Below are 26227 nucleotides of genomic sequence, written 5' to 3' on the forward strand. Positions count from 1 at the left end.
AAAAATCAATATAATTTTGCTAATGAATACGCTAAATCAGATTAATGTAACTTTGTTTTCTGGTATAAAAATGGTAAAGTTAGACTTGTATGGGAAATGAAGTCCATTTCCATTTTTCTCCTTTAGTATGATGTATAGCGTATATTACTAAAGAATCCATCATCAGTACATTATTGTAACTTACTCTTCAGTGACTTTATTAACTTCAGCTCATAAAGGATCAGATGGTTCTACTTATGGCTATCATAGACTTTTTAGCATCAAGTAAAGAAATATGAGTATTATAGAGGCTTCAGCCACTAATTTCTGTGCTGTACCCCATCTTCACTGCCCCTAAAGAACAGAAAATCACAGTTGGTCAATCCTTACCTAACTTTTACTAGCAGAAAAACACTTAAGAAACCTTTTGACTGTGATCTCTCAAGATAACCATCTTGCAGGGACAGGCCTCAACAGTTCCATGTACTCAAAGCTGATGAAATGAAAAGCTGCTGGTAACTCTGGAAACTTTTTTGTGGATAAGGAAAAAAATAAATTAACACTTTTACAATACAGCTTTCAGGATCAATTTCTGACTTGTCTATAGCACATCTGCTTTATTATGCAGCATGTGATCCGGGCAATTATCTGAAAGCAAATATTAATTCTCATTTTCCGTTCATTTATAGATAGAACAGTGTCTTATCAGTTGTAAATGATGACACATTGTTAAAGTTCAAACAATTTGATTTTAATATACTTTATTATCTTTTCAAATATTCCTAATGCAGTTTCTTGCAACTGAGCAAGCAGACAATGGATTATTCCCCTTGAAAAATGTTTTAGTGGAAAATGTTTTAGTGGAAAATATATATTTCCACGGCGTTAAAGCATCAGTGACCACAAAGAAGAGAATTTCCTTTCAACAGACTCAAAACCTGTCTTTCTTAATCAAAAGAATAACTAATACATCATAGGTACATGGTCTAAAGTACCCAGTAATACACGGTCTTACCAAGATGCAAAATTTTAAGTTACGTTTGACTCTTGGCAGACTCAATTTACTGTCGCAATCAAGTGAGATAATACCGTTAACATTTTTGTTGCTCTTCAACAGTACTGTATTTTCTGTATGTCACATCTTTGCAACAAAGAAATACGAAGACTTGGTTCTTAGAAGCTATGTTCTGTTCCATTCATGTGCTGTCTTACTGGTCAAAGCAAACTCTTGGACCTGCTTCTTCCAGAAGTGCCACGCTTGCTTCTTTTCAAGATGCACCTTGACTTAATGGCAGAATATTATAGACATTACTGTGATCATTATCCACATATCTCCAGATGCAGAAATTTTTAAAATCATTCCTATTTAGACTCAGCAGTTTATCATTACCCTGCCCACTCCATTACTGACCCAACAGACTGCAGATGCTGTACTCCATACATCAGGAGTACATGGGGTAATCATCACTTCCAATACTTCAGCTAACCTAGATGTATTCTGGAAATACATTTCAGACACTGTTGAAAAATTTAACTTATTTTGTTCTCAATAGGCCATGTAAATGTAACATTTCTGAGCTGAGAAATTTTCCTGGAAAAATTTCATGAGGAAAATGAAATCGCCTTCAGCAAAGGTAGCTCAGAAACAGCTACTCAGCTATCTTACATTGGCAGGGAAGAACTCACAGTATTCCTTTCAGGCATTTCTATTCTTTGTCTCATTCTGGCCACGATTTTAGAATCACAGAATCATTTTGATTGGAAAGGGCCTTTAAGATCATCAAGTCCAACCGTTAACCTAGCACTGCCAAGTCCACCACTAAACCATGTCCCTAAGCACCACATCTACACGCCTTTTAAATACCTCCAGGGATGGTGACTCCACCACTTCCCTGGGCAAACTGTTCCAATGCCTGATAACCCTCTCAGTGAAGAAATTTTTCCTGATTTTCCATCGTCAAACAGTGATTTGCAAAGAGGTCCTTGGAAAGTGGCTATTTTTCACAATGGCACCCCCCCGGGGTAATAATTCCCTCTCTCTGACATAAGGCTTTTTGGGATTCTTTGTCTTACAGTGAGCTTTTATACAACCATGTGGATGGAGGAGTGAGGCACTCCTAGTTTGTCTTAAGTGATTGATTTCTTGTCACTCCTAGTTTCTTTTTATGTTTTTGAGAGAACTGAAAATGAAGTTTGGGAGAAGCTACGAATACTCCTGTTATTGCTGAAAAGGTGTCACCAAGCGGTATAAGGATTTGGTAGTTTCCCTTCAATATTTTGATGGGAAAGACAATAACACTTTCATTAAAATGTGCTCATGTTTAAAGAGCATTTCTTTTATATACTGAATCAGGGAGGAAATGAATAATCTCTGAGTATGTGGCAACACTGAGGAAATTAAGAATCAGAGAGACTTAAATGACACACGACAGTAGTTATTTATGTGTGGAATATAAAACCAGGCAATCCAAATGGCCATATTGATTAAAAGTGACTGAAACCTTAAACATACGCTCAAGTTATTGCATCTGAGACGAAGACCATATTTTAAGATATGTTGCAGCAGTGCACAGCAAACTGTATAACAAATCCACTAGAAATGAAGAAGGCAGCACACCATGAACAATACATTAAACTATTTTCATTGTGGGAAAAGACTCACAATGCAAACAATTTCCAGTTCAAGAATAAACTCTGCAAAAACAGCGATAAACTGGGCCATGCATAGAAAATATAAAGGTCAATGAAAAGCAAAGCAACTGCTGTAAAATTAATTTGGAATCCAGATGGTAATAGCACGGGATTGCTGTAGTATCTCCACAGTAGTTGAGTTTGAGAGAGAAAAGAGTCAGGTTTATTTACATGTGGAAGGAACAAGATTTGAAATGTAGCTCAGTAAAGCATCTGTTGTTCCTCTGCTTTCACAGCAGGAGTATTAGAGACCACTTAAACAGATGAAGTTGCAGAAAATTGAATTACCACTAAACATTTACAAGGGAATTCCTTGTTCCCTGGAGTTACCGCAGTTGAAGTAATGATGGTATATGACATCTCTGGGCTTTAAAGAGGAAGTGTATGCAGCAACTGGTTGGAAACAAATGAGAAGTGTACAGAGCGTACAGTGTCTGCAGATATAAGAAATTATGAGATTTATCCTACAACAGAAATGATCTAAACATTTGAAAAAAGCAGCCGATACCTTTTATGACGATACCATAACTGTAAACTGCAGGAAGGCAAAGATGTAATCTTTCTTACAAACTTGTCCGATACCTTTTCCAAAAACACAGCAAAAGGGAAAAATAACTGGAACACTGCCAGAATTCTGCAATAATGTTTAAGGTTAAGTTCTGCAATAATGTTTAAGGTTACATTCAGCAAACTTAGCACTTGAGCATGGCTAGTTCTGACAATGAAGGGGGCTCTCTCTATCGATGTTGATCTCAACATTACGAATTACCCAGTAACGATCAGTATCTTTTACCTAGTTCAGAAGATATATTTGCCTCATTATCGCATTTTTGGCAAGTTCATCCTAACTTAAATTCATCCACAAGTACGGACTGAAGACAATGAGACAGTATGTTATCTGATAGCAGATGTAAGAGTTTATTTCAATCTAATAGTGTATTGTCTACAGTATCTGTACCTGCTGGCTAGCAGGCATGCACAAGCAGATACTATTATATATAGGTTTTGCTGGCATGCAGCATTATTTGAGTAATAATAATCACAAAACTAGCAATGAAGGACACACTGAAAACTCCCTCATGGGCTTGGGTATCATCACTGATCCTTAAGGAAAAATTCATTGATTTAATCATCTTATTCTAGCATAAATGTGTGCAGAAATCACAAGGCAAAAGCTGAAGAAATCCATAAGGAATCCAAAGTGCAATACAGTTACATTCTTTTCTGAAAGTATTCAGTTATTGAGAGGGTGTTTGACCACTTTCTAACTGAACAGATTGGCACTGAAAATGCTGGATTGTCCGGGTTCCATTAAAACTTTCTACAGAAGCTTAAGCCGTGATCCGGCTGTGGCTGCTGGCCAGAAATCCCACCAAGCTGGCTGCTTACTGTAGCTCAGCTGACTGGCTATCTAGCTCCCTAGCAATATGCCGACTGCTCAGTTGGTTTCTTGGCTCCCCAGGCTTGTCGGCTGGCAAAGAAATAGATTGTTCCATTTTTGCCAGAAAGGCTGCAGAGCCAACGTGTTTTGTTCCAGTACTCGATGAAACAAAATATTGACAAGATGGAATTTCCTGTAGAATAAAAATTTCACTTCTCAGCCAGCTCCAGTTGTTATTGTATACTCTTGTGTAACGTAGTGAAGGCATTATCGCATGCTCTAAGTAAACACAATGCACAGAAAGGATGTGAATCCAGAGAGCCTTCCAAGCCTTGGGATAAGAATCTCATAGCATCTGAAACTGGCTCTATGCAGCACAATGGACCTTTTGATAAAGTGAGTTCGTGACGCTTTCCATTTTGCATTAAAAGGCCTATTAAGTTGGCTCTGAGAACTCCTTTGTCAGCAGGACATAATTGGCCAACTGAGGGATGAGTTCAGTGTATAGTCTGTGGATTACATCCTTTATGCATATTGTTTTGAAAGGTGACTTACACAGGTTAGAGATCAAACTCCAGGGAAAGAAAACCAGTAATAAATGCAACAGAGTTATATACATAAAGATTATTAGGTTTTCACTGTTGAAAAAGGAGCTAAAATATCCATGAACATTCAAATAAAAACAACTTTCAAACATGTCACTGGAAATAACAGATTTGTGAAACATTCAGTGAAAAGAAACCAGGAAATGTCATCGCATTATACCATCATGCCATTAAAACCAACCCTTGTCAGAGACAAATGCCATCATCCAACCAGACCAAAGATTCATGACAGGATGACTAATGAAATTATGCAACCAAAGAGTTCCAGCTTTGTAGTTGGTAGGTGTTGTCAAGAGCATTTTCAAGGAGATGCTGAGTGGGGTCTAAATGGCAAAGCAAGTCAACACATGGGTACGCACCTGGTGGCAGAACAAGCCCATTTAAGCTGTTTCCAGTCTCAGTTGTCTCTGTGCTAACCCCAGTACCACGCTGACACATTTGACCTGGATCAGCAAAAAGGAAGCAAAGCAGGTTGTTTTCTAGTCTTCTCAGTTCAATCTCATTTACTGCTTGATTTCACAAATGTTCACGCTGGCACAGTCCAGAAGCAGTGCAGACGTAGAAGCGGGTAGCTGGGCTGGGGAACAGAACGGTATGTTATAAACAGATAAGCCACTAGAAGTCATTCATGAAATTATTACATTATGAGCTTTAGATTTTGTAGGGGGGAGGAAGCGGGGGGATAGTATCAAGCACAGCAGCTCCTTCCCAGCTTGCTGCGAGGGGATCAATGGAAAGGCTTACCCAAGTTTTGAGACAAGAACCATGTGCTATGACTCCTGTTAAACGCAGGAATACAAAGACTATAAATTACCTATCTGCCTTTGAGAAGGCAATCCATATTATTATAAATTATTGGATGTAGTTTAAAGTCTTGCCTGAACTTAATAAAGCTTTAGTTATAGAGGGGCATTTTTCAGAAGTAGTATCATACAAAAAAAAAAAACCAAAACCTGACACAATCATGCAACTATGTACTTTTCATGTGCAGAGGAAATAAATCTAATGGACTAGTAAGAAAATGGTTGAAAAACGGCCATAAAGTCACAGACCAGTTCTTCATCTCCTTTTATAGAACCAGCATTCAATACCTTAGGGAGATGACATGCAAGTCAGTCTGAGATAATCTTTCAAGTTGCTCCAAGCCAGTGATCCTGAAAATATCAAGCTTAAAAGACAGGTGCAGACAGTGACTCAGGGTAGTTCCAGGGACATGACAGTATTTCTGACAAAAAGGTTCTAACGATGCCTATTTTTGATACTGAAAGAGCAGGCAGGAAAGAGTGCAGGTGCATGATTCCAGCCAGCCAGCTTCGCCTGATGCTGGTTCCCCCCTCACCGAGCCTGATCCTGACCCCCACACACGGATTGACATCCCAGCCTGGCCTTGACCTGTCCCTGTCCCCACGGAGGTGCCCGATGCCCCGGGCTGGGGCTGACCCCGGCTTGCCTTGCTCCCTGGCTGGGGGTAGTGGGATGGGCTCCCACTGGCCGAGCCCTGCCCTGAAAAACGGAACAGGACACAAAATACCTGAGCCCAGAAACCGATACTCTATTTCTTCATAATTAATATAAATTTTGAGAAGTGTTAGCTGCCCAGCCAAGTTTCCTGTGCTTTCACATAGGCAGGACTTAAATTATTGTAAAAAAAAAATACAAATCACTATTTCAAAGCTATCCCCATTTTTATTATTGTATAAAAAACCCCATTTTTTCTGACAAACAATGGCTCGTTGTGGGTTATGTTTCATAGTTTCCTGATGAGGGTAAATCTTGATTTTTTTTCAAGGTTTTGGCAGGGAGCCATAGGAACTCATTATTCTGAACAGTCTAAGGGGAATTACAAAACAAAGGGAATAAAAGGCTTGAATTTATTTTTGAAGCATGCTTTCTCATGTTTACGTTGCTTCCAGATTTATTTTGTTTTGGAAACTCTACTTACTGTAAGTCTTTAATACATGAAAAACAACAAAACCCTCTTACAGAATTTTTAGTTTTCACAAAAATTATAAAGTATTTTGATTGAAGGATTTGGTCAAAAAGAGGTATTTTGTTGGTTAACTGAAGATGCATAAAACTGTTAAATTTCTTTACTCAAACGACAGTGTATTTCCAAGCCAGGCTGGTCTCAATGACCTCTAAATGATTACTAACTTGAGTTAAGTTTGATTCTATTATTATTCATTTACTTTCTCTCCATTCCATAGGGACCTGCAGTCCCTGGGAATATGAGAAACGTTTTATTTGTCCCACTTAGCTAACACTGTGACATACTTTAGAGCCAATAATCCTTTGTTTCTTTTATCTGACTAGTCTGCGCGTGATTTGTGGGCTTTGTCACACAGCTTATTAGTTTTTAGGGTAAATTAAAATGTAGTTATCTACCTGTTGGCAAAATGAGTAAGTGAATATGCATCCTCTACTTCTAAAGTGTCTAAAATGATTCCACAACCCAGAAAGAGCCTACAATCAAGGACTAAACAGAAATAAAAGCCACAGCTTAAGTAAAAACAGAAGCCAGGCACAAGCAGGAATTACCCAGAAAAGTAATGGAAAACCAGTAGCAAAAATTCTCATAACCTTTTTATAGGGCTCAAGTGGTACCCAGAAGAGAAATGCAACTTATAAGGAGGTAAGGGTAGTCTCTCTGTCTTTCTCACTGTAAAGTGGGGCAGGTTAGGCTTTGAACTCCCCCAGCACTGATAAAGCTACAAGGCTAGCATCTTTTTATGATTTTTTTTTTTCCCTTTTTTTCTTCCCTACCCCCTCCCCAGGTATACAAAGTTTCGGATTCTTGCTGAATTCCGCTTTGGAGGCTCTTTCTTTTCTGTCTTCTGGAAACTGTTGCAATCACATGCCACCTTGTCTGCGCCTGTAGTCACAATGAACTCTGGTTCTGTTGTTCCTTCTCCTGAGGTTCACTCTCATATGCTGAGTCTCATAAAGATCTGTCTGGATTCTGGGAGTCTCTCTTTTGAGGAGGGACAGTCATTAGCTGACAGCATTAGACTATCCATCACATATCGTTCGTTCAACACAATTCCTCGTTTGTGTCCTCCTTGTTGTAAGCTTAGTGTCTGAAGGAGCTGCTGCTGAAACGGAGCAATGCTGGGAAGCTACATGAGTCTACTCTTTCCATGCAACTAGAAAGAAATCCCAGGCACCAAGAGCACGTACACTTAAATACACATCTCCATTATAACTCATGAGGATTTGAAAATCAGTTGCATATTTGCTGGGGTAGATAGGACACCTGATGTACCAGGGAATCTGGCAGTATCGAGTTTTTTTAAAAAAAGAGAGAAGAGAGGAAAGGCACAGGAGCTTCAGACAGGGTTTGACAGTCATCTGTCTGTGCCTCGTCTGACTAAAACCAGACTCTAGCCTCTAACCCATCTACCCTGCTGAGCCAGCCAGCCAGCTGGAAAGCAAGCCTGGCAGAGCAGCTCTCAAGAGCATCCAGAAGGCAGGTCTCCAGTCCAGACTGACTAGGCAGGAAAGACCCACCTCACAGGTCTACTTTCCCTGACTCCTGGGAGGCCAGAGCTTAGCGCACAACTTCCCGAGGGCTTTGCGAAGGCTGTAACGACGCAGAGGAGAGCGCCAAGCGCTATGTCACGCCACTCATGTGCCGCAGAGCAGGTCCTGGTCGTGACCTTGCCGCCCCACACCGCTGCTGTGCACGGTACCGAGCAGGGGCCGGCTGCAGGGGCTCCCCGGCGGCTGCGCTGCGGGAGGGCGGCAGCTCCACCCAGCCTGCGCCCCCCTGTGCGAGAGCGCCGGGGGAGAGCCAGCGGGGCAGCCCTGGCAGGGACACGGAGGGCGCCACTCTCTCCTGTGAGGGGAGCGCGAAGCAAAGACTGCCCCCCACACCCCCGAGGCCGAGTAACGGCCCTAAAGGCCGGCGGCGGCGCGCACCACCCCCACCGCCGGCGCGTGCACGCAGAGCTGCCGCGCGCAACCGGCCGGCCCCGACCTCGCGGGGACCCTTCCGGGGCGGCCTCCAATTCCCGCCAATAGGGGCGCGGCGGCAGCCGCCACGTGACGCCCTCTCGTCTCCGGAGGCGCACGAGGCTGCGTGGGGCGGGCGAAGCGTCGCGAGAGCGGAGGCGCGCGCCGGGGGCGGGGCAGGAGGGGGCGGGGCGGCCGAGGGTCGCTGCGCCGCGGCGGTGACGGCGGCGCTGGCGCCGGAGCGGTTGCTCCGTTGCTTTTGGTGGTGACATGGCTGTGGGTGCTGGCTACTGAGGAGTCAGTCAGGTACGGGCCGCCCACTCGCCCCGCTCCTCAGCCGTCCCCCGCTGCCCTGCTGAGGGGCGAGGAGCCCGCCGCTTCCGTCCCCGCGCAGGGTAGGGGGCAGCCCGCCGGCCCGTCAGGCGGGGCTGGCTCCCACAGGTGGCCCGCTCCCGTGAGGCGGAGGACGGGGAGATCATCCTCCGCCGCCCTTCCCCGTGGGGAGGAGGCGCTACTGGCGCCTCCCCAGCGGGCGCTGTGTGGCCTGGGGCAGCGCAGCTCCTCGCGGGCCCTGCGGGTCCTCCGCGGCGGCGGGCACACACTTGAGGGGAGGGCGCGGATGGGGGCCGGGGGCCGCGCCGCGCAGGACGCCCTTGTACCGCAGTACGGAGCGGGGACGCGGAGGCGGGGGTGTTAACGCAGCGCTTTGGCCCCGAGATCCGCGGAGCCGGGGCGGGGGCAGTGCTCGCAGCATCCCTGCTGCCATCCCGGAGAGTCCCGGGGCAGGCGCGGCGGCCTGCGGTGAAGGCCTCCCGGTGGGGCGCCTCGGTGGGAAGTCCGGTGACCCCCTCGGCTGGGAGTTGTCTGCAGTTGCGGCTGGAGAGTGACTCGTGTCTGTGGTGGTGCGGTTGATGCGCGGAAGCTAAATAAGTTCGCGTTACCTCCAGCATTAGTCGGCTCGTGGTTGATGCACACGGGTTAAATAAGTTCACCCCATTCTCAGCGTTTTGCTTTTTGAAAGTGTCTCGTCCTCCTCCCAATTCCTTTCCTCCCTGAAGGGAGGAGGAACAACGAGTATTGCTCGTTTGCTTTCTTGGCTCTTTTGAGGGGCTTTCTTTATTATGGCTGAAGTACCTTTCTCTGTTTTCTCCCAATATCCAATGGGGAGGAAAAAAAAAAGAAGGCTATGAACTGTAGATCCGGTGTTACAGCCACCTTATTGAAGCCCTGATATATTGCCAGAGTGAAACAGGGATCAAGAAAAAGGTTATATTGTATCTGGAAAAGATCAGTGATTCTAAAATCAGTGGTAACACAATGCAGTTCATTTATCCACATTACACTTGGGAAGAGTCTTACGTTGCTTTGTATTTGCAAGGTTATTTCAGAATTGTACAGTTAGCCTTTAGTGATCGATAATGCCAATATTCAATTAATTCTTGAAAAATTAAGTGGTTTTGAATAATATTGGTCCCATTTGTCCAGGGGTATTTCTTGGTCTGTGGGCAAGGTGATTTTTTGAGGCATGGTAACTGATTGATGCCATCTTGGTTGATATCCTTCAGGGATTCTTTAAAATCTGTTGGCAGTTGAAGAAGTGTAGTGGTGGAAAGTCTTACTCAGTGTGGAAAAATAATAAAATAGATTAGATTATTCCCTCTTTCTGCTAATTACTTAGTATGATGTAATTTTTTTTTTTTAAAAAAAAGCAAAACCAAGAAGTATCTCCTGAACAAGGTATTCTCTGGTGAAGTTTTCTCTAAGGGGAAATAAGATTGCTTGAGAAAATACTACTGCTTAGAAAATAATACCCCCGTAGCATAATTGGTTTAGTCGTTTTATGTATGAAATACACAACAGAATAAAGTACAGAATCTTAAAAGTTAATTGCACAAATCACGAAATCTAGACTAATCAATATTCCTAGTACATCAAGTAATATTTTTTTCCCAGGATGTGTTTGAGAATCCAGACCCAGGACTGTGGGGGAAGATGGAAGCGATGATTTTTAGTAATGATCTAGGCAGAGAAAATGCAGGATTCTTTTGAAACTGGTGAAGCTTGTTATTCATGTCATGCTTCTATGTGACAAAAATACAATGTAAAAGAATTAGAACCAACAAGAAAAAGAAGATCCAACCTTTCATAATTGTCATTAATGGTGACTAACAATGATGTATTCCCCACACACCCCTACCCCCATCCTTTTCTTAGTGTGGATGCGGCTGTGGTCAAGACAACTTGTCATTTTATAAATGGACTTTTTCAAGACTGCCAACCCAATTAGTGAAAGTGATAAATCATTAGAAATGAGAATTAGAGAAGGATCTGTTAGACTGTTCTGCCTTCTTGTCAATTTAGGCTTGTATAGTTTGGTTTTTAATAGCAGTTGTTTTGCTAACATTATAAAAGAGTGCATTTTGTTGTTTTTAAGGTATTTTTAAATTTCATATTTGGAATGAATCTTTCAAAGATGAGTATTTGATTAAACCTGGCTTTTGCAAATCATCAGCAAAAGTTCTTTGGCTGCTTCAGGTCATTGTGTTGAAGACAAGAAGGTAATTTTGCTTGAAAAGAAAGATGTCTTTTTTAACAATATTACAGCAAAAATGCTTTTTTGAAACATAATCATAGATATACTGTTGTCTTCTATTGGAAATATAATTTAATGAGAACATATTGCATATAGTTCAAATTTATTGCTTATATGATTCAGATTCCTCATGTCTTAGTATGCCTTTAACATAGATGTGCACATGTACACATATGCCCATATAGCTGTTTAAGAGATTTACTCTGCGCATTTGCACTTTACAGACCAAAGATAAATTTTCTTCCTTTCTGTCAGCTAATGATCGTCAGTACACACTGGCTTTTAATAAATTTAGGCATAGGATAAATTTATACGAATATATGAAATCCATGGCAAAATTCCTGTTGGATTACCTTAAGCTGATTTCACTATTTAATTTTGCTCCTTACGTACATTCAAACAAGACTGGAAAAGCTGCCTAAATGCTTATTACACGGTCTGATGAGAAAGGTGTTCCTCAACAAAGCACTGAAAAAAAATGGATTTAAGGTGATCCAACTTGCTAGAAAGATAGAGATGGTTAAACTTAGTGTGGGTATTTATCACTTATTCACATGATCAGTTTTTTTCTTTTTTTCAGTGTCTACTGATAGCTATTCAGTAACAGGAAAGTCTTCTTCCTCTTACATCTGATACTGCTGCCATTTATTCCCCCTTTTTTTTTGAGTTTACAGTAGAAGGAAATTAAATTTAATAGTCAAATACAATATGCAGAAGTAAAAATAATTTTAAACAGTAGGTTTTATTTACACAAGAAACGAGCTATTTCTAGGCCGGTTTGTTTGTTAGTGCTTTCACTTCCTTTCCAGTTAGTTTTAAAGTGTAGGTACTTCTCAGATGATTGGACCATTGTTCTTTTGAAAATGGATAATAATTTGACAAATTAAAAAGAACACTTTCAGGTTTTCTTGCGTTGTTGGACACATGGGACCCTTCAGATTTCTCTGAAATGGATAACGGAGAGCTGAGATGCTATAGATGGTGGAGGGGAACCTGTAGAATTCAAGTACTGAAGGGCAGGATGCAGACAAGACAATATGGTTATGGTGTGTTGATAAGCCAGCACAGTTTCTGTCCAGCATCTTTTCAGAGTTTTTGTACTGTGATTTACAAGACTGTTGGTTTCATGAGTTAGGTGACAGTGCAGGTGGCTCTATATTGATGCTTGGGTCATGCCACAGGGACATACTTAACCTGCTGCCTGAAGGCAGTGTAACTGTAGACTACTGTACCTGAGTAAATACTGCGGGACCCAACACAGTTATAAAGTCATCTCCATGATTTTGCTATGTCAACCTTTTGCTGCAAGGAGCAATCAGTCCAAAAATGTAGAGCTCAAGTAATTGACTTGACTCTGTGTGAGAAGCCAGCTTTTGCCATAGACGGCTCTTCTTAGGACAGGGATGTGTCTAAGAGTATTTCCCTGATATGATGAGAATAACACACTGGATTAGCCATTTGAGATAGAGCAGTAGGGACAAGTGAGGTGGGTTTCTTCTTCTTGCTTGATATTGTTTCATGGCTCTTTTTTTTAAACGCATGATTCTCAACAGAAGCATCATTGTGTTTTTTAATATTCTATCCACAGAAGTTTGCTATGATTTGAGTTTTTTATTTGTATTTATTATATTTATATATAATATAGATAATCTAACATGTACCTAGCTGCTTCATGTAGTTGTCTTCATTTTCCGAACTTCACACATCCAGCTAAGAGAGATGCTGTGCTCCAGAGATTAAAATGTTGCAGTTTATTTACATAAGTAACTCTTTTCCTAAGATTGTGGCAAGTTCATCTTTATAAAGGAAAGCAGAAATCAAGGTGAAATGTGAATAGATGTACCTAATAATCCCTTGCTATTGTATTCTTGAGGAGGTTTTACTTTTATAGGTGCTCAAGTGTTGGGGGGGCGGGGGGGAGAGATGAAGTATACAATTACTTGATGCCATTACTACTCTTGTTTAAATTACATATACTCAAGAACAAACCCCATATGAAGATTTATTTCCCATATAAAGGTTAAATATGTGCTTGAGATGAGATTGAGAAAACCAAGCCAGTCAGTTGTGCAAAGGAGACCTATACTCTGATGTCTTGGTGTTTATTTTTTATTTCACAGTCATTTTTACATACATTTGCTCCTTACTTGGTTTATTTTGGGTAGTCTAGGAGTTGTTTTTCCTGGCTAAATTGTGTGACCATGGGAAAAGATGAAGTATTAAAACTTCCATAGAACTTAAAAGCCCAGCACATGCTTTCTGTCTATTAATACCCTATATTTATTGCCTTTTTTGGGGGGATGTAGAGATGAATGAAACAAACTAGATTATTCTGTTTCTTTTCATTGCTGCTGATTAAACAGGGAAACTTGAAAAACTTGTTTTGATTTCATTGCTATATTTTTTTTTTGCTTTTGTTGTTAGAATTAGATTTAAGATCAATAAGGGTAGCTGACTCGAGCAGAAACTCTTCTGACCTACTTTGGTGAAGTAAGAGTGCTGGTAAATGCATCTTTGGTTCCCAGTGTTTTGCCAGCAGTGACAGGATTGCCCAGAGCAGTGCCAGAGAACAAGAATGTTGATATGTGAACAGGAGTCACATGTGTTTGTCTGGAGTACTTAATACTTGACTAGAAATAAATAAGCCAGTTAGCTGAGTGGGTAAGTAGTATGTTTCCTTCTCGAGATTGTTGAAGAGTAGCTCCAGTGCATTGTATGGTACAGGAATCTGCTGATAAACTTCACCAGAGTATCAGCGATAGTGAAACAATATTTAATGTTATGTTCCCCCCCACCAAAGCAGCCTTGAAATCTAGTTGAAGAAAACTGTTGGAACTAGATGTAAGCTGTGTTTTACATTTCATGCATCATTTTAAAAATTGTTCAGGCAGTACTTTTTCAAAGGCAGCAATCAGGATGCATGGTGTGCTGCTTCATCTTTCTCAGTTTTAAAATCCTTTTTAATTGTTTTTGTTGGTTTTTGTTTTGTCTCCTTGCATTTTCAAAACGTGTACATACTAAATGGGGAAACAAAATAATCAAGTATTAATGTTTTCTGTAGGTATTTTTGAGCTGACTTCTTTCATCGAATACGAAGATTGGTAAAATCATGGATATGTACGCCAGGGCTCCGGGCAATCAAATGAAACCAAGAATATCTGTGAAAAAGGTAATTAAAACCCAAATAGATATTTTGGAGCTTTTCGATCTTTATCACAACAGTCTAATAATGAACCAAGTGAACTGGTAGGTTTGGTTGGGGTTTTTCAGGTGTTGTTTTTTTTTTTTTTCTTGACATGTTTTAATTTTGGTTCTCTTAACTTTTCAAGGAGGCAAAGAAACTGCCTTTGCTTTAGGGATTGGCGTATTTAGCGCAGATGAACTGGGAGACAGAATAATTTAAGGAAGGAAGGGGTGCATGCTTTTGCCTTTTGTCTTTGCCATTTGTTTTAAGGTGATATGATGAAATCATGATGTATTTATTTGCTAAAATTTGCCTTGTTTATTGGAGTATAACTTTTATTTTGAGCACAAGTTTTTGAAGTTTATATGTAATAAAATATAAATACGTAGTGTTCATTGAAAACTGTTCTGTGAAGTCTGTGTTAGGGCTTATTGTAAATCTTTATCTTTAGATCTTGATTTCTTGACTGGCTTATCCTTGTGTTTAAATGAACTTCTAGGTGATGCTTTGGTGAAAAAAAAAAGTACGCCTAGCACTTACGAAAAATATTAGTGTTTTTTTTTAACAGTATTTATTTATTTTATTCTTTTAAATTTTGTCACTTTAGCTTGGAGAACATAAATACTCTTCCTCAATTTTTCTTGCAACTTCTGTAAGTACTTACTCAAATGAAAGTTGCAGTTTATCCTGAAGGAACACATTGATTTATCCAATCATATTTCTCAAAGTAGTTGAATACAGATGAGTATTTTTCTAGGTCTTTCCTGATTACTAATAAACTCTTTACTTGCAAGTGTGTGAAGTGCTAAAGAGGAGAAACTGAGCAAGGAAGTATCTTGTCACATGAAAATTACATTATTTTATTCCATAAGCAGATTTTATTTTTTTAAGGAAACAATGTCTGTGGTATAGATCCTGTAGAAACTGCTTGGAGGCAAAAGTAAGCATTGTGGGCCTGCCAGGCAGGTCATCAGTTGTTCCATGTCCTGATACGGAATGTTAACTGCCATACATTAAGCAACTTGTAATTATGGGTGATATTCTTTCACTTAAAGACACATTGTATAAAAACTTCTATTGGTTTATGAGAAGTCTCCAACTCAAGTAGAGTTCTTTAACTACAGTCAAGTAATTTTGCATTCTTAACCTCAACATGAACTGGATTTTAGAGGACTTTTTTAGTTTGCCCTTTATTTTTTTTTCCTTTTCAATTTAAAAAAAAACAAACCAAAGAAACCAACAAAGCCCCCCTAGGTTTTTAGACCTTTGGGTTGCAGAAACATCCTTCTAATAATGACAGTGACCAGTGATTCCTCACTGATTCTAATGGTTGCCTAAAATATTAGCTCTGTGAACTGCTCTGTTAATTGCCATTGAGCATTCTGGACTGTATGGTTCTAGGAAGGGGAATTTGACCCTTCTCAGGTGTCTTGCAGAATTCTACATTTTCATACAGCCAGACTCCAATGTTCTGATCTGTGGCTGCCTCCTCTTGATGTTTCCCTGAGGGGCGGCTACTTAGATTATAGTATGGAACTTTCATTCTTTCTCACAGAGCCAGGCAGTAGGATGGTCAGAATCGCGCTGTGTTTCTTCTTCTGTTGATTCACAGCTTGCAGTCTGATTCATGTCCTCATAATACTTTGTAAACCTTAACAGCAATTGTTGCAGTAGTAGCTCTTAAAAGTCAGTGCATGGTTGTGGTATGCACATTTAAAGCCTGAGTTTCCATTTTTACAAAATGACTTCAAAATATTCAGTCCGTTTACATCTTGGAGCACATGAAATCAGGAGGAACTTCTTCGTTACTTAAGAGCAGAGTAAACATGACTCTCCAGCGCTGGACTTGATTTCTCTGCAGATTGTAGCACCCTAAAGGTTTGTGGGTTGCTTGAAATCTTAGAGAGCAGTTGTTCAAAATAGTTCATGAGACCAATTAGTATAGAATTTCCTCCAGTGTACTGTGAAGGATCCACAGATAATGACTTCTTTGATTTGCTGGCCACAAAGTGGGCAATGCAAAACTTTGAATTGGTCATTTGAGCTAGTGGTGTGACAAGGATTTTCATTGTTCAGGTCTGTCTTGCTCTGTGCGCATTTGAGGATATTTGCGTTTTTCCCTTAGTACGACCTGGTAAGTTTGAAATCTGTGCTTGCAGTTGAAATAGGATTTCTTGCGAGACATGTGACTGGAATTTCTGTGAGGGAGGAGTACACAGGCTTAGCAAGTAGAGCTTTATAGATTGCTTGGGGTTTTTTGACCATATATCGATGTATACTGGAAGTAGTTATACTATTTATGAAAACAAATGACATCCTTTTGTTGAAGATGACCTCTTGTCCTTACCTAAATGGAGCTGATAGTCTTGGGAACTTACTGGTTTTCAGTTTTTAATGTAGTTGCGTGTCTCCTAAACTGGGGTTGTGGGAGAATTTGCTTTCATTGTCTGTTGGATATGAGGATTTCTTTGAAATCGAGTCCAGTCCTTTGCTGTCAGAAGCACAATTCTGATAAGAATATGAAAAAGTTATTAAATATAGTCTCACAATTAATGAGGGGAGATTAAAAAAAGAAACCTACTGCTGTTTTTAAGTCTTTTTGAACCACGCTGCTGTAATAGCTAAGAATCTTACGAATTCCAGGCTGAAGCTATTCACAACAAATTTATACCTGTTTGCTCATGGATGTTATTATTCTTCAGCTTAAATAGGAGGTTTTTTTTTTTCTTTTGCTGATGTTCAGCCTCATGATGTTTTTACAGTTGGTGATCTGTCCTCTATTAGCCTTGGTTTTTGGAAACTGTGTAAACTAAGGTTTTAGTCTGCTTTTGTATGAAAGCCTCTGCATTCCAGCGATTATCCTTCATAGTCCTACTTTCTGTGCTTGTTGTGAGTTAATCTTTTTACATGTGGATGGTACTGTATGTGCAATTACACAGGATGTCCTTCTCAGTGACTCTGATGATGTCAGTTCTTTCACTAAAGGATGCATACTGGGGTCACGTTTGCTATTTTCAGTGCTGTATCATATTGACCATTCATTGCTTTGCCACGATCAAGAAGTAAACTCAGGTCTTTTATTTCCCAGCTTGTGAATTCGCAATTCTATTTTAAAGTTTGCTTTTAGTTTTTAAGGACATAACTGCACTTCATATAGTTGCATTTTAAAATATTCTAATGTTGAGCAAGTTCTTCCTATATGTTATGCTGTTCTTCCTCTTAACTGATGACACCTGCTTACTTTGAATTATCATCAGATTTCATCTACGTATTTACTTTTTTTCCCCCATTAAATTTATTAATGATGATGATAATGCTTGGAATTCAGTCTCAAGATAAATTCTGAGGAAGTTAGTTACTGGGTTACTGACCTACACCTGCTATATCCTCAAAAAAATCCCTTTGCTATCTCAGTTTGGGCAAATTCTTCTTTTCCAGAAACAGTTCTTTTAGTAAACTTTTGTCTTTTTCTGGTTTTGTTAACTCTTCATATATTTCAGTGTAAATAATCTGTGGAAGTCCAGATAGATGAGATCTTTTCTCTCTGTTTGTGTTGTGCCTGTTAATATCCATATCTTTATTCTTTCCATGTTCTGAACTCTTATATTCGTTAATATGAACTTAAAAACACACAACACTTCCTTCCTTGTCCTTTTTAAATATGGATATTTTATCTCTTCAGTTACGCAGTGCCACCATCAGTGTGCTACCAGACCTACATCTCGTCCTGTATGCTGATCCTTCCAGACCTGAAGGAGATTTTTCCAATTATTACATCTTTCTTCTTCTCCTACTTCAACTTTGTATTCTCCAAAATCTTGACTTTTCCTTCACCTTAACTATTGTAGCTCCTAATACCATACTCCTGCTCTAGTTATCCCTCCTGCCTTTTATTTCAGGATATTAAAATTGGGAAAATTACTTCCTTATAAATAAGGTACATGAAGTAGTTATAGCCTTGGAAAAGCTAACTACTAGAGAATAATGATAAGCCCTTCTCAAACTGGATCACTGTTGGTCTGCAGAAAATTAGCAGGTTGTGTTGTATGACCTTTTTCTTTTTAATTACTATTTTGAGTGATGTGACTGATTAAGTTATTGTAGAAGCTGAAAATGAGACATTTCAGCATTCTCACTTGACTTCACAAATGGCTTTTGTATGAGGTGAATGGAGGAATTACTGAGGAAGAGTCTTTAAGCAATATTGGTATTGCAGCCACCTGTAAATTTGAAAGATCCAGAGAATCAAAGCGAAAGACACTGTCAGCATACTTTGGAAAGTACAAAGATATATAACTAAAGTGTGGAGTTAAATTGCAACTAAACATGTGGGGACAAAGGAATAGATGAAAGTGGAAATTAGATGAACACTTTATTAATTTATTTCAAATGACCCAAAAACTGCCTAAAATGCATTTTAAAATAGTTCAGCTATTACTTTTCCATAGAAGTGAGTGTTTTGACTGCTTTAATGTCACTTGGCCTTGGCTGTCAGGTGGTAGTCTGGGCCTTGTTTGCTAACATTCTGAAATACGTTTTGGTAATTTCAAGGATCCTGAAGTGAAGTTTCTGTTTTGCTTTTGTCTGTTCATTCTAGAAATGGTTTCCTAATTTTGTATCACCCTGAGCACAAGCATAGTGACACTATCCATGCTGTAATAATTGTGCTTCCCATGTAGTAGTACTTGATACCATTTTTTCTACAGGGGGAAAAAAAAAAAGTCTTTCTTGAGGCTTAACTATAATACGTAAGATCACTTTTTACCATAATGGAATTGTTTTTCTTGTGGGAGTATCAGAAATGCAAAGCATACTCAGACTGAATTTGGCTATCTAGCACTTCTACTATTTTTTAAGAAGCTATGCAAATTTGAAAGAACTTGTCATAAGTTGGACACACTGATTTCTCACTTCATTTTTAACAGAGCAATCGCGTAGAGAATAATCACAGAATCACAGAATGTCAGGGATTGGAAGGGACCTCGAAAGATCATCTAGTCCAGTCCCCCTGCCGGAGCAGGATTGCCTAGACCATATCACACAGGAACGCGTCCAGGCGGGTTTTGAATGTCTCCAGAGAAGGAGACTCCACAACCTCTCTGGGCAGCCTGTTCCAGTGTTCGGTCACCCTCACCGTAAAGAAGTTTTTCCTCATATTTATGTGGAACCTCCTGTGTTCCAGCTTGCACCCATTGCCCCTTGTCCTGTCAAGGGATGTCACTGAGCAGAGCCTGGCTCCATCCTCATGACACTTGCCCTTTACATATTTATAAACATTAATGAGGTCACCTCTCAGTCTCCTCTTCTCTAAGCTAAAGAGACCCAGCTCCCTCAGCCTCTCCTCATAAGGGAGATGTTCCACTCCCTTAATCATCTTCGTGGCTCTGCACTGGACTCTCTCTAGCAGTTCCCTGTCCTTCTTGAACTGAGGTGCCCAGAACTGGACACAATATTCCAGATGTGGCCTCACCAGGGCAGAGTAGAGGGGGAGGAGAACCTCTCTCGACCTGCTAACCACACCCCTTCTAATACAGCCCAGGATGCCATTGGCCTTCTTGGCCACAAGGGCACACTGCTGGCTCATGGTCATCCTGCTGTCCACTAGGACCCCCAGGTCCCTTTCCCCTACACTGGTCTCCAACAGGTCTGCCCCCAACTTGTACTGGTACATGGGGTTGTTCTTGCCCAGATGCAGGACTCTACACTTGCCCTTGTTATATTTCATTAAATTTCTCCCCGCCCAACTCTCCAGCCTGTCCAGGTCCCTCTGAATGGCAGCACAGCCTTCTGGTGTGTCAGCCACTCCTCCCAGTTTGGTGTCATCAGCGAACTTGCTGACAGTGCACTCTATTCCCTCATCCAAGTCATTAATGAATATATTGAATAGTACTGGTCCCAGTACCGACCCTTGAGGGACTCCGCTAGACACAGGCCTCCAACTGGACTCTGTCCCATTGACCACCACTCTCTGGCTTCTTTCCTTCAGCCAGCTCACAATCCACCTCACTACCCGATCATCCAGACCACACTTCCTCAGTTTAGCTGCGAGGATGCTGTGGGAGACCGTGTCAAACGCTTTACTGAAATCGAGATAGACCACATCCACAGCTTTACCATCATCTATCCACCGGGTAACATCCTCATAAAAGGCTATCAAGTTGGTTGAGCATGACTTCCCCTTGGTGAAGCCATGCTGAGTGCCCCTAATGATCCCCCTATCCTTGATGTGCCTAGACAGCACCAAGGACAAGTTGTTCCATCACCTTTCCGGGGATGGAGGTGAGGTTAATTGACTAGATTAACAGTTTATAACCACATAATGATCTTTATTTTTCTTCTTAACCGTACTACTTGCTAGAGAAGATGACAATTCAAAAAAAGAAAAAAAAAAGGTTGCTGACTTCATAAAACAAGTGAGAGGATGTTGTCTTTTTTACAAGCTGAGTGAACCAGTTTTTATTGTTCTGTCTTCTTGTCTTATTTGACTTCAGATACCAGTGATGATAATTCTTTTGTTCTGCTGCACATTGTTATAATGGGAGAAAGTCTTAGATTCTTAAGCCTTTTTTAGTAATCTGTGGGTGCTTGCATGTCTCCATAAGTGTAAATACAAGAAATGTTACAAGAAATATTTACATGGGATTAAGCTACAGTTGTTTCATAGTCTTCAAGGAATGGGAAAGGAGAATGTGGGTGGATTTTCTTGGGGGTTTGTTTGTTTGTTTTTCTTCCCCTCTGACTTTTGAAGCCAGCTCCATAACTTTTCTTGGATAAACTTGCTTTTCATCCTTTTTATGGAAGAGGTGATGGAAAAGTTCCATCCATATACAGGCTTTGATGCAAGGAATAGATGGGGCTTGGATTTCTTCTCGGATTCATCTGTTTCTTTTTTTCCAAGTCTGCATGTTCTCACCTTTTTTTTTTTTTTTAATGCAGAACGGTCAGCTTCTTTTGGAATAAAAGTATTGCTTGAAGAAAACAACTTAGCTGTTTCAGTTCCGTGCCCTGAAGTAAATTTAAACTTCAAACCTGGCGATTTATATACAAAGTAATTTGAAATAGTACTTAGAGTAGGGAAACCTATGAGGGCAGGGGATAGATAGATAGATGGACCCTGTATCCAGAACTGAAAATGCATTTTTTTGGTCTTATATTTTTTTCATTGTTTTTCAGAGTTTTGGTGAAGGTGTACTGCACTCTATGAAGTCACTGCTACACAGCAGAAGAGAATTATGCAATATATCAGCAGAGGAATGTCTAAATCGAGAAGAACAAGATAATTTTATTGAGGTTTGGCATAACCTTACCGTTTATATATATTTTGTGGCTATGATAGAAGACGATTTAGCTTGAAGCAGTATGGGAAGTTGCAGGATAGTAAATGTGAACAATGCTGCAAGTTACTGGCCATAAAATCTGTATCCCCTGTTGTCATTCTTGAATTCAGTCGCTGAAGTCTTGAAAAGAGCTGTGACATTTCAAGATGACATTTCTCTGCTTTGTAGGATTTGTGACACTGAAAAACCAAAATGTGTAGATAGATGATTTTGTAAGAATTGTATAACTGGGTGTATTGGATTTGTGAGCACTCCTGTGATTGAGGTTGTATGGATGGTATCCTAACAAAGTAGCAGAACACTTTGATCCAGGTCTGAAGATAAAAGTTAAAGGGATTGCTTTTGTTTGCCTGTGCTCAGCACTAAAAGCTGAAGCCTCAACATTGCAGATCTAGACTTCTTTTACATTAATACAGATGGGCCAAAAGCTGGACAAGGTCTGGAGAGAAGTAGACCTGGACAGAATGCAGGACTGTCTAGGTAAATCTCAAGCTGTGAGGAGGAATGACTAGTGCTGTGTAAGTTACAAGACTAACAGCAACTTCTCCAAAGGGAAAAGAAAAAAGTAAGAAGCAACGTGTACCATGTATCTTATCTTAAATGTCTTAGAAGACTACTAAGTAGTAGTTGACAGGCCTGACAAGGAGCTTAGAGAAGGAGAAGATGACCTGAACTGTCCAGGCAGAGGAGCTGAGATAGGGGGAAATGAAGCAAAAAAGACTCAGGAAATGATTAGGGAAGACTGATAATTGGATAAGGAGTAGCAGGAGGAAGTGAAGAGGCAGATTGTGTGACCAGCAGAGATGAGTTAGGTTTGCTTGGATAACACCAGGGTTTTGAGGACTGGCTGGATGGTGAGGTTGTGACTGTATGAAACATTTAGGGAGCAGGCAAGAAGTTGAATTTGTGAAAGATGAAGAGCTGTGACAGATTAGAGGTAAGGAAGAAGAGGTAAGCACTGGATGAGTGGGCAAAACCTTGTCTGTGTGTGTTCAGACAGACCATGCTGTAGAATCTACGAAACCCCGCAAATATTGCCCCCGGCTTTTTTTTTTTGTCTTGTAGCAAATACCTGGCAAATAGCTGGCAACGTGTTTTATATGCCTGTAACGATGGTCCCTATGGAGAAAGACAGCTGACTATATTTAGTTACCTTATTAGCTCAAGCAATTAAGAGCCCTGTGGTTGAAGTGTAAGAGGGTCAATATCCTGCCACAGAACACATTTTTTTCTTATGAAAATATAGGGAAAGACACCTATATGCAGAATATTGTTAAAAGAACATTATTAGGACTGCAAAGATAATTACTCAGACTTAAGAAAACCAGAATTTAGGTTTTCCTGTACCATTTTAATTCATTTCCTCTGTACCCATGGGTTATGATAACCTTCAAATACAGTGTCTCATATATTCTTTTTAGTTTAAAGAGAAGTCTTGTGTTACCAACTGTTGGCCTTTCTGTCTCCCTGGCCTACTCCACAGCAACTTTTGAGCTGGTGTACTAACTTCAGACATGTTTGAGGTCTTAAAAGGTGATTATTTTTCTGTGAAAAGTGGAGTTTGGGCACAATAAAGAAGTCCAAATTAGTGTTGTCATTGAGACAAAAATAGGCAGACTCAGCAGTGGCGTGGTCTCTTTGAGAGCAGTCTGCTGGACCACTAGTGTACATATGGACTGGTTGGCCTTCATTTCTGTGAAGCTATGACTCTGGCATTTTGCCCTATCTTGCACAATGAGTTATCCCATGGGAGAAGGAAAGGGTTGGAATCATTATCTTGAGGAAGAGGAAAGGGCATGTAAGAAGACAAAAGAGCACATACCCATTAAAAAAAAAAAAAAAGCAAACTACCAAAAAAAACCTCATCAGCAGCAAGCCCTAAAGCCTCCCAAAATGTTCTTCAGAGAACTAGATTTTTTCCAAGTCCTTTAAGTCATTTGCTGTTTTGCCTCCTCTGTAAAGGAATTCAGTTCATATTGTACATACCATACAGATAAAAAGATGTAGAAGTTGAAAGGTGACTTGCAGATACTGTGCAGGTAAAAGATTTAGGAGTTGAAGAAAAGATGTAGGAGTTGAAGGGTATGTTGCTCAAACTTGTTTCATAGTTAACACAGAGATTATGGTGCTGGAGACCTATAGTTTGTCTGGAACTATTTGGAATACTACTGCGAAGCATTGTTTCATTTAAGAAGTTGTCATAACTGAAATAAGGATAAGTGGATGTAAACAGGAAGATCTTTTCTGGGAGCACAGTAGCTTCCCAGCATGAGACCCCCTGAAATAAACAAGTCAGCATTTTTAATATTTTAGTGTGATTTCAGTTTAAAAGAAAGCTTAGGGATTTTTTTTTTGGTCACACATTGAAATAACTATTAAAAACTCAAATACAGCTCAAACCAGAATTGTTCTTCAGCCATTTCTTTTTCTAGCTCTGTCCTTCTCAGAGATTCTGTGTATGCACAAGCAAGTAGCTGAACCAGGTAATAATAAATGATTATAAACATAGTGATGTTCCTTGCTGTTTTTAAACTTGAGAACCAACTGACTACCTTAGAGTAACAGGGAGAGGCTGCTACAAATTTAGTATGAGCTGTGGCTTGAATACATAAAATTCAGTGTATTGCATAGTGCTCTGAGATAATTGAATCCAAGCCTTATCAAGCTGAAGTCCAAACATCAGTGGAAGTATTTAATCTTTGTGCTTTATTCCATATCTACAAAATGGAAGCAAAATTTATTTTCTTACAACCTTGTTTTGAAAATAAATGCTTTGGGATTTTGTTGGAGCATACAGATACACAGATTTGTCGTTAGGGAAATACTAGATGAGTTTGAAACAAAGCTTGAGTAGTGGATGTAAAATAGATCATGATCTGACACTGAAGAATGAAGGTAAGAGAAAATACTGACTCTCTTTGGTCTGCTTGTGTTGAATGATACAAGACACCTGTAGACAGAAGCAGGGGAGAATATGTGATAAAATGTCTCCCCTGTCCACAAGCACAAAAACTTGAGGTAAAGCTGACATTTCTGTCATATTCCAGGTTCCTGAGCCTGACAAGACCTTTTTTTTTTTTGAGGATGAATATTTTAATTTAGGGGTTTGTCTGCTTGGATATTGCATGCAAACGTGTGGCTTAAGTAATCTGTTGTGTTTTGGCCTTAGGCTAATCAATTTACGTGGTAATTGTATAATGTGTTGGCGTTATGCTCTCTTCAGTATATCCAAATGTATCACAGTTTGTTAGCATGGACAGATTTCAGACTGGAGCTGTTTTATATGTGTCCAGCCTGAAGCAAGGACAGATGAGCGCTGATCTTTGCAAAATCATGTTTATTTTAACAGAGGTAATGAGGCTTTTATGTGTTGCTCGGTTTATACCAGCCAACAGACCACTAGAACTATTTCAATGTGGTGGGTTTTAAATGTTGTATATGCTCTTGAGTCTGATCTGACCTTTCACAAGTCAAATAGTTTAGTGTTACTATTCTTTATGTAAGGCTATGTGCAATGTGCTTGCTACGTTTGAGCAAGCTATGCTACCCTAAGGTATGGTTTTTTGTGGCAGTGCAGTGAAGCTTTATGGTAAAGCCGGCTGAATTTTTAACTCTTAAATATCTGCAGAAGATGAAAAAGTTCTTTTCTGTAGTTCAATATGTTCATGTATTTATTTTACAGATTACATTTATAGGTTTTGCTGAAGAGAGGGGTACTGCTCATTTGCAGGTACGGTATATATCTATGTTGGAAAATAATGTTCTTCAGTACTGGTGATTTCTTCTAAGTAGTACCTATTTTTTTTTGTTCGAGAAATGAAATATATGTATCTTGAGCATTTAAAAATCTAAGTTTTAAATATCGTTGAAAGGTTGAAAGTAATTATTTTAATATGATCATCAGTCTTTCACATATATTTAAAATATTACCTGGGTCAGTCTTCGTATTAGAATGGTCTGGAACAGCTTACTTAAATTGGGAGGAGTGGATTTGTTTCGTGTTTGGGGGGGGTGTCGGTATTTGGTGGGTTGTGTTTTTTTGTGGTAGGTTTTTTGTTTGTTTGTTTGGGGTTTTTTGTTAAAAACCTGTGTATATCACTGTTTTGGTTTGTAACTTTCTCCTTTGTAGAGTTGTGCTTATTAATGTGGTGCAATTGTCATCTGCAAAGCTAAAACTTTACTGAATTGACTGCTAGCTGTGAATTGCTGGTGGGGACCAGGAGTCAGTGTTATGGTTATGCCTTAAGATATTATTCTGGAGAGTTAGATGAGGAAACGTTATAACATAAAAGGGGAAGTGTAGCAAACTAGTGGGGTTGTGCCATGCCATTTTAAAAAGTTAAGGATTTAATCTTCCTGTACAATTTACACATCAATATTACCCATAACATACATGTTTACAGTGCAACTCCACACTCCTACTCTGGCTAGATCTTAGTAGATAGAGATTGCTGTCATAGTTTGCTGATGTTTAAAAATGAAAAACAGAAACTCTGAATCCATTTG

The 26227-nt window shown here is 39.9% G+C and overlaps 1 protein-coding gene across 1 annotated transcript in view; it reads left to right on the plus strand.

The window, feature by feature from the left end:
- The first annotated feature begins 8873 nt into the window (after positions 1-8873).
- The window catches only part of AKAP11 (A-kinase anchoring protein 11), a 44467-nt gene continuing 27113 nt past the window's right edge, over positions 8874-26227 (plus strand). Inside the window, 4 exon segments of the mRNA XM_068425400.1 lie at positions 8874-8913; positions 14262-14369; positions 21558-21674; positions 25404-25451. Of these exon segments, the coding sequence (XP_068281501.1) occupies positions 14310-14369; positions 21558-21674; positions 25404-25451 (225 nt within the window). The 5' untranslated portion in view covers positions 8874-8913; positions 14262-14309.

The sequence above is a fragment of the Nyctibius grandis genome, chromosome 2, assembly GCF_013368605.1.
Source record: "Nyctibius grandis isolate bNycGra1 chromosome 2, bNycGra1.pri, whole genome shotgun sequence".
Classification (NCBI taxonomy): Eukaryota; Metazoa; Chordata; class Aves; order Nyctibiiformes; family Nyctibiidae; genus Nyctibius; species Nyctibius grandis.